This window comes from Lutjanus erythropterus, chromosome 9, assembly GCF_056507025.1.
Source record: "Lutjanus erythropterus isolate fLutEry1 chromosome 9, fLutEry1.hap2, whole genome shotgun sequence".
Lineage (NCBI taxonomy): Eukaryota > Metazoa > Chordata > Actinopteri > Lutjaniformes > Lutjanidae > Lutjanus > Lutjanus erythropterus.
Window position 1 is genome coordinate 31,722,504 of NC_139325.1, and position 9,283 is coordinate 31,731,786.

The 9,283-nt window shown below is 39.6% G+C and overlaps 1 protein-coding gene across 1 annotated transcript in view; it reads left to right on the forward strand.

The window, feature by feature from the left end:
- bcam (basal cell adhesion molecule (Lutheran blood group)) overlaps window positions 1–3,963 on the forward strand; it is an 89,498-nt gene extending 85,535 nt beyond the window's left edge. The window contains exon 18 of the mRNA XM_084725865.1: window positions 1,843–3,963. Coding sequence (XP_084581991.1) covers window positions 1,843–1,845 — 3 coding nt within the window. The 3' untranslated portion in view covers window positions 1,846–3,963. The remainder of the gene's footprint in view (window positions 1–1,842) is intronic.
- Window positions 3,964–9,283: the final 5,320 nt, after the last annotated feature.

Below are 9,283 nucleotides of genomic sequence, written 5' to 3' on the forward strand. Positions count from 1 at the left end.
ACAAAAAGAAACTGGGTATTTTCCAAAGGCTGTTGTCGTGTTTTGATTTCATCCAGCGGGAGAATCGGTTCAACTCGTAAATGTAGTTAAACAAAGTATTTTCAGATTATTTGGACATGTAGAAGAAAACAGTAACTTAAAAGCAGTCAGCAGGCCTCTTTGGATTTATTGCAGCACCACAAGGCTAAGAACGGACAAGAAGACAAAGATCCTTTATAACAAACACAATCAGTTTGACATAAACACGAGCTTTGCAGTCTGCAGAAATATCTTCAGACACATCAGTCATGCTGATTGAGTGTCTAAAGATAGTTTTAGTTCAAAGCGAGAAGGTTTGAGAAAGCTGTCCCTGGAGTGTGGCAGCTGTACCGAGTCATCTGAAAAATGTCATCACAAATGTGAAACATTTCATCATGAAATTTATGGTAGTGGCATATTTGACGTGAACGTAAAAGCCATTTTAAGCGACTCTTGTTTTATGTGATTTTCTGAAAGTCGTGACAGCAGACTGCGTGACATTTCAGAATTGCAGGGAGATTGCAGACACATTCTTTTTTGCTTTGCTTTTGAAATGGATATAACGAGAAGATGTGAAAGTCGGTCTCTCCATATACTATCAAGTGATGTTTCTTCCTGGGATGTCATTAAAAAAATATCACCCTGTAAGCTGTCGTCTGAAAGGCTGCAGCCCAGCCACAGACAGATTTAATTTTACTCCGAAATTAAATCTTGACTTTTACATTTTACAACATAATGTAGGAGAATATCTTACCATACCAAGTAAACAAATAAAGTAGCACAAGCCTAAAATGCCTTCAGTTTATAATGCCAGCTGCAGAACACATGACAGTGATATAACGTTGTGAAATACAGTTGCTAAATTAGATTTCACATAACGCTTTCTCATACCCACAGTACTGCACGTGGTAAAGGAAGAAAACACATCATATTCAAGCAGAAACCCTGACCACTTTATACAGAGTTGTATAACTTGTGAATATTATTTATTTTAATATAAAAGGGATCATTTGGATTATTTGAAGTGTATGAGGTACTTAACCATAGTCAGTGTAACTGTAGATCCCAATCGGCACACCCTCGGTTTGGAGAAGCAGCACGAGTAGTAGTGTAGGAAGCTAAGCAATGCTGTGGACAGGGTCAGCAGCAAAATGTATTTTAGCCACTTAAAAAAAAGGCCCATCTAAAAAAAAAACTCTATATCAGTTTAAGTGCACGCTATGTTTAGAATATGTTCACTGCTTTACTTTGCCGTCAGACAGCCTTTTCCAACAGGAAAGCCCTGTTATACAAGCTTAACGTCATGTCAGTGTCATTTCACCTTGAAGAACACGTGATTTGTTTATCTATCAGCGTCTCGACTGGTTAGTCTGTTAGTGTTATTATGGTCTTCAGTTGGCATCATTGAATTCAAACTAACCCTTTAAAACACTGAAGTCACACAATAACACATTAAAATTATCACTATTGATAAGTGCCTCATCCAACCCCACTTTAGATAATCCAAACTATCTCTTTAATGTGCTCGTTTTAATGCTGCTGCACACAGCATTAACAGTTAATTATCACTTGATAAATTGTTGAATAAGCTGTGAGTGAATATGCAGAGGGAATATTTACTGATGAATGTAAAGAATATGCTTCATTAAGTTTGCTCTGGGGCACATTTTAACAATGAATATTTAATTTCTGTCGTTTAAAACAAAAACATCAACATAAATACAGCGTATTTTATCTTCACAAGCTTTTATTCATCTACAATGACGGCACGTTGCTCATATTTATGTTGCTCTCTGTGTGTTTTTCTCTCGTTCTCTCCGACAGTGATGAGCAAGACAATGAAAGTAACCGACAGAGGGATGAAGGGAAGGCGGAGAACAGTTATGAAGACAACAGGGCTAATTTTTATTTTCTTCAACTGCTAGACTGAGGGGGGGCAACAAGAGGTGGAACGTGGAAACTGGGTTGTTTGGGGATCTTGGGAAGCTCACCATGTTTGACACTGCTTGTTTTATAACCTGGAGTAGACCTTCTGGATGGAGTTTATCCTTCTTTTTTTTTAATTGAAGATAAAGTTTCCCTTAAAGATTAAACTCCATCCATCTGTGCTACCACAGGTATAAAACCATACATGTTTAAAATCACAATGTGACACCACTGGATGACCTTTTTCATGGCTTCTTTGATTATAACTCTCTCTCCAATCACATCCTTGTCTGACTCCTCTGCAGAACAGAGCTGCACAGTGAAGCGTGACTGACACCCTCCAAACACAGTGGCAGAATCTCTCTTATCTACCCCAAATGCAACACAAAATGCCATTAAGCCATTGCGTTTTTATGGAGCGTGCGTCTGCATGCGAGTGTAAACACTGAGCGTCTATTCTGTCTTGGAGTCTTGCACTTAAATTCGCTGCTCTCTGCCGGGTACATTGGGAAAAATAATCACAGGCTGCCATTCTGTTTTATTCACATCAATAACAAGCGATGATTTATGCTCACAACATTTAATCCCTAAGCACACTGCTTGGCACACACTGCTGTAACATTTCCGCTCAAAGAAGCTCTGTTTTTGTTTTAGTGCTGTTTTTATAATTGCATTTTTGCCACCTGTGAATGTTTATGTATTTTTTTTTTTCCCCAATGTTCTCTAATTAGCTTTCCGTGGAAACAGCCCAGGCATTTAATAACGCCAATCCTGTCTCGAAAATTGCTTGCCTTTTTTTAAATCCAGCTAAAAAGCCAGCAAACAAGCAAGCTATTAGGTTGTACAAATTTGTTCTTGCCATTTGCAGCATACTTGTATATTAAGCACGTCAATTGATCACTTGTTTTCCTTCGTCCTTCTGTTTTCTCTGTAAATTCAAATACCGATTACCCTGTCGATCAAGCGGGAGGAGTACTGTGCATGAAGTGGAGCTCAAAAGAGTCAGTGGTTACTGAAGCTGCTGGCCCGGAGGCCGTAATTGCTACCATTTTTCACCAAGTCTTTCAGTCCTGTACTTGACTCCGAGATTCTCACAAGAACAGCATGCCACGGTTCCGCCTAGAAAGCCCAATTATCATCAGCTTTCACTGTAAAATTGGTCGAATTTGGTGTCTCAAGCCCTAGTGCGTTTTCACATGACAGCGAAATGGTGCTTTCAGGGGCCGCGGCGCAGTAGTCACACACACACACACCTGTTAGGAGAATTCACTGTCACAGGTTCACTCTGGTTTGACACGAGCAGGGAAGGGAAGGGGAGGCGCGGGAGGGAGGGATCGGGGTTGTTGCTTTTTTTTTTGTTTGTTTTGTTTTTACCAAATGAAAGAGTTTTGAGTGTCACAGCAGGAATGTTTCTGTGTTTAGGTACGCAATACTGACATTTCTGTCTCTCCCCTACACTGTCGGCAAGCCAGAGAGGCTTGATAGCGGGTTGACGTGCCCTTTTAACTTTGTTGTACACTGGAACCTAATGGCCTTGATTTTTTATTTTTAAAAAAAAGGTCACCTCAAACCACTATCTCTGCCCACAAGGCTTATTTTATTTCTTAACGTCTGTCTACTGATCTTGCCATATTGACTGTTAGCAAACCTGTGATGGCAGGGGAAGATGGATATGTGAACTTTTTTTTTTTTATTTTAATGTTTTATATAAAACTATTGTGGTACAAAAGTTGTTTTTTTAGAAAGGGGATTCTTAATTTTGGAACTACTGAGTTTTCATTTTCCCATGCCTTTCCATTTGCTCTGAGAGAAGAGAGAAACATTTTTTGTTTTAAATTTAGAATTCTTTTTTAAGAGATATTCTCAGTGCTTTACTTCTCTCTCTCTGTACTGTATACTGTATATTTTGTGGTACACTGTTGTGACCTCTGTGGTGTGTTGATGTATCTTTTTATTTTGTTCCAGCTGTGTAGAATTTATAATGAAAAAAAAAACTCAACAAAACCCATCACAACCCGATGTTCTCTGTGTTTTTATTCCCATCTCAACAACAAGCAGTTTCCAAAAGCCGATGTGGTATTTCTTTAGAAAGATCACTTTTTTATGGAGTGTCTGTTTGCACCCAGGTGAGAATAGGTACATGGCAACTATTCAGCTATTCACACCCAACCCAGTTGGTCTAGCTGAAAGTAATGACAAATTTGCCGGTTGCAAGAGGCTGCAGTGAGCGAGTTGGACAAGCTGAGGACTCTAATGTTAAGTGGGGTTTGAGTTCTGTCCTGGGAGGGTAGGATTTTTGTCCATTGTGAAGTCAGAAGTCTATTTATGTTTTTTATTATTATCATTATTTTCAAGCTGAGGTTCTACACAGAACCATTTGCTTTTGAAGAACTGTTTTTTAAGAAATCATTCCTCGAGGGTTCCTTGTAAGTCTAACAGTTCCATTAAGAACCCTTTTCATCCGAAGAAGCCTTTTGGAAGATAGAGTTCTTCAACGATTATTGAAAACCTTGAAGAACTCTTTCGTCAAGGGTTTTTTATATGATAACATAAAAGGGTTCTAGGTAGAACCTCTTGGGTGGGTTCTTGTTAGCAACCTTAGGAGGTAGAAAGGTTCTGATTAAACCCCCAGAAAGGGCTCTGTGTGGAACCATTACACCATAGAAGGGTTGATCACTCAGAGGTTCTGTAGAACCTCTTATAGGGGGTCAGGGTGAAACCTTTCACAGATGGTTCTATGTATAATGTTGTTTTCTAGGTAGAATTTTCTGAAAGGGCGCCAAATGGAACCTTTATAAAAGGTTGTCCCGTGGGGAAAAGCTGAAGAACCCTTTATGTTCCTAGTTGGCACTTTTATTTCTAAGAGTGTAGATTTAGGCATCAAAACTACTTGGTGAGATTTAGGAAAACATCATGTTTTGCCTCTACCAGGTGGGTGCAAATATTCACATTGGCTATTTACACCTTGGGTGCAAATAACAGTGTTGGCTACTGACACCTGGGTGTTTGTCTCTCCCTTGCTAGGCCATATACACCCAGGTTTAAATAGCCACATTTGCTATTCCACCGTGGGTGCAAATAGCCACATTGGCTACTCATCCCCTGGGTGTAAAGAACATTGTTGACTACGCACACCGGGGTGCTTGTCTCTGCCATGCTAAGCTATATACATTCAGGTGTAAATAGCCTCCACTTTGGGTGCAAGTGGCTTTGGCCTTGGACACCTGGGTGCCTGTCTGTGCCCTGCTCGGTTGTATATACACCCAAGTGTAAATAGCTACATTGGCTGTTCTACCCTGGGTGCAAATAGACACACTAGCTAATTACAACCTGGGTACAAATAACATTGTTGACCTCAGATTTCTGGGTGCTTGTCAGGTTATACACACCTGGGTATAAATAGCTACACTGGCTATTCCACCCTTGGTGCAAATAGCATCTGCTTATCTTTTATCATCATCTCAAATGGGACTAAATTTGTTTTGAAATTCGCTGTGTATGCCTTTTTTAGATACACAAAGTTTTATATGGGAACAAGAAAAGTGTGTCAAGCCTCCTGACAAGGCGACTGAAGCCTTTACACACGGCTGAACATCATTTCTAAAATCTTCACACTTCACACCAAAAGTGAAGGCCTATCAGAAATCAAATTGCTTTTGATGTAATTCATCCGTGTATGTTTTTTCTTACATTTCCTAGAAGATGACATCTAAATTGATTCCTCGCTTGCAAGAAAGTTTAATCTCTTTGATATAACCGGCATTATGTAAATTTCCCCTCACATTGATTGATCCCATGATTTGTTGTGACAGAACAGAAAAATTGAGGAAGCTCATGTTTTGCATCGATAACAGCTTAAGGGATCGGCTCACTGCCAGCTTCATGACGCAGCGCTCTCTCTGCTCGCTTTCATTTTCAGAAATGAGTTGAAATTAAGCCATCAATCACTGGCAAAGTGATGTGCGGCTTTGTGCACAGATCAGTAACAGTTAGTAGGACAATTATCAATAGCAGCTATGATCATAATTGGCTATTTGAACGTCCATATATCAGAATCAAACATTAAAAAGACACAGGATGAAAGATTTTTCTAAAGATCTAAACTATGATATTTTATCCCATCCCTCAACATTACATAACAGTGTGCTCTAACCTTGCACCACGGTGCGACAGCACCAACACCATGCATATACACACAGGCTTTCCAGTTACGAGCCTATCAGAGCTTTTGTCCTGACACACCCCCTGCTCTGCAGGCTCTCCATTAGGAAATTAAAAATCTCCCATCAATGTGACCCAGAGAAATCGATCTGTGCTCCGAATACAAAGCAGCAAAGAAGGAAGCAAGCTCTCAAGAGTGTATTGGTGGATCGAAGGAATTTATGGTAAATAACAGAGTCGGTGTCATCCCCTGCTGATGTGATGGAGGTCAGGATATGTGTCAGCATGTTCAGGGGCTTCAGACTATAAAACCTGCAATGAAACCTTCAAAAAGCTGCTGTTTCAGATGCTTTTCCACAAAACAAACAATCTCTTAGATGCACTAAAATCTTATGTTAGGAATGTCAAATGCCTAGCATTGATATGTTAAAACATACTGATAATATAAATACCTCAATCTCAACACAAAATATCTTCTATTGACACCATTAACACATTTATGTTCAATCAGTATTATACGAACTCTGAAATTCAAATAGACTTAGTATGAAAAAAGCGGAAAAGTATCTAATGTTTCAAATGATATGCTAACTAAACAAACACTAACTAATGTTTGAATCTTTATCATATAATGCAGGACTTAATGCAGAACGTGCCATGAATTCCTGTTGCTCACCATTAATTCATCTGGATCAAGTCACTATGACTTTATGTGAGTAGCTGACATGAAACTGATCATCAGAACCAGAGCCTGCCATTGAACACACTTGGACCAGGACTGAACACAGCCTCAGAAACTGAAACAAGCCAGTTTGACCACAGGGAATACTGTACCGAGGTGATTTACAGCGGCTCCAACCAGGACTCCGATTCCAGGGAGGTCAAGCATCAGCAGTGCAGAGCAAGCACAAGGAATGTGATAAACTAAAATTCTTACATATTGCACCTTTAAGTCCATGATCTGTCATACAACTATCCATATGTTGCTAACATTAGCCATTATAAGCTACTGCACTGAACTGAAAAAAGGATGTCTTTTAAATTCAGCTTTTCATTTGAAAGTGGAAGTTTGTTGTATTTCCTCTTTCAAAAGGAACAAAGACTTGCTATAAAGGTCCGGTGTGTAATATTAAAGGGGATTTATTGGCAGAATATGTCACAAATACAATATAATATGCAGTCTGCCATGTTGCACTGCCATGTTTCTACAGTAGCCAAGAATGGACAAACCAAACGCTGGCTATAGATACAGCTTTTTGCATTTTGCAGTCTAGTTTCTCCTGCATGCTTGGAAGGGCATTGTGAGGCCAGTGTTTGCAATCTGCCAGCTCACTGCAAGATGTCACTAAATCCTACACACTTTAAGAGTATGCTCGCTTTAATGTTGATAATAATGATGAGTAAATGTATAAAATGTAGGCTAATCCTAAGCATTGTAAAGCCAGCCTTTAAGTCTGTTGATCAAGTGTATGTTGGGTAACTGTGTGTTTGTGCATCTCTCTGTTTTGTGTGTGTGATCCTCCCATTTTTTGTTTTACAATGAATGAGAGGATCAGTGCTTTTCAGGCTCACTAACAATGAGAGGGATTACTGTCATTCCTCTTCTCAGTGTCCTTCCTTTCCTTCCTCCTCCTCATCCTCTCTACCCCCTGTGAGTCTTCCTGCTGCCTCTACTGGGTTTAGTTACAGTAGCTTTAAACTGATTTAGCCATTTAGTGTCAGGCTATTGAGGGATGACAGCCACTGTCTGTCCCCTCTGCCTGCCCGACCCAGATCTGATGGCTACTCAGTAGCACTTGGCACGGATTCAGCTCAGCATACACACACACACACACACACACAGAGAGAGAGAGAGAGAGAAATAGACACACACTGTTCTTTATTCAGCAGTGCTGAGCTGGATCCAGGTTGAACGAGGCTCTGGTGACAGCCTCCCTGACAATATGTGCTCCGTCATCCTACATAATCAGCACACACATGCAGTTTGCACACACGACCTCAGGAGCAATGAGGCTAGAAGAAGATCAGCATTGGATGTAGAGATTAATAGAGGACCAGTTGTGTCAAGGGAGGAAGGGAAAAGAAGAAGATAATGGATACAGAGACATAACAAGCCAGAGGGGAAAAAAAGGGGAAAAGGTTAGATGGAGTGAGGGAATAGGCTACAATATTAAGGTGATTTTCTTGAGTTAAGTTTTTGGTACCCTGCGACTGGCTCATGGTGTTGGGCAAGTTACTAAAATTTAGTAATTAGTCACAGTTACTAGTTACTTATGCCAAAAAGAAATTGAATTACTTTCCCAATCATTGCATTATAAAAGTCATTGGTTTCTAGGTGAAGTGTAAATATTATTTTAGTGAAGCTATATTATTTTAGTAATTATATTCTTCTAGTGTAGGTGTATCATTTTAGTCAAAACTGTCAATTTTTTATTTATCATTGTTCACATTATCACTGTTAGGGGTTATTAGTACTCCTGACCACCAGGGGGCAGACTACCGTCTACTTGCAAGTTAAATCTTTTAATGCCCATGGGTTAGACAGTAGGATTTGGTAGAAGAAGACAAACAGGAAGCCAGATATGTTGATCAAACATTGCTACAATAGTTAATAAATAATTCTATTATAAACAGTTTAACATCACACACGTGAAATGTCTTGTGCCACCATAAGATCAGGTGACATTAGATCATAGACTGGGATATATGCTGCATTTGTCTGCTACATCTGCTGTCCTCTACTGCTTCAGGTAAGAAAAAATAACCAGTAACAAGAGCCCATTTAAATTTCAGCAACTATAATTGTGTTACAAATCTGAGAAAATTAATTAGTTACATGTTTAGCTATTGCCAAAAGTAGTGGAATTACAGTAACACGTTAACCAAGCTAATGGAAGTTAGCAGTTAGCTAAATAACTTCAGCAACTAGTAAAGCTATCTTTCCATCAGGAGACACCATAAATAACCTTGGTAGTGTTTTTCCTGTCGGTTTTGGAGGCTGTGTTGGTCTCTGTGACCAGTCATGTTCACTGGGAGGCTGTTGAGTCTGGTTGTGTCGCCTGCTAATGGCAGCTAACAGCCACAGTTAGCTACAACTATTAGCTACAACTACTTTAGCTACAAGTGAGTTGAGAAAGCTATCTGTCCATCAGGAAACTCTGTGATTAAATCACTGAGA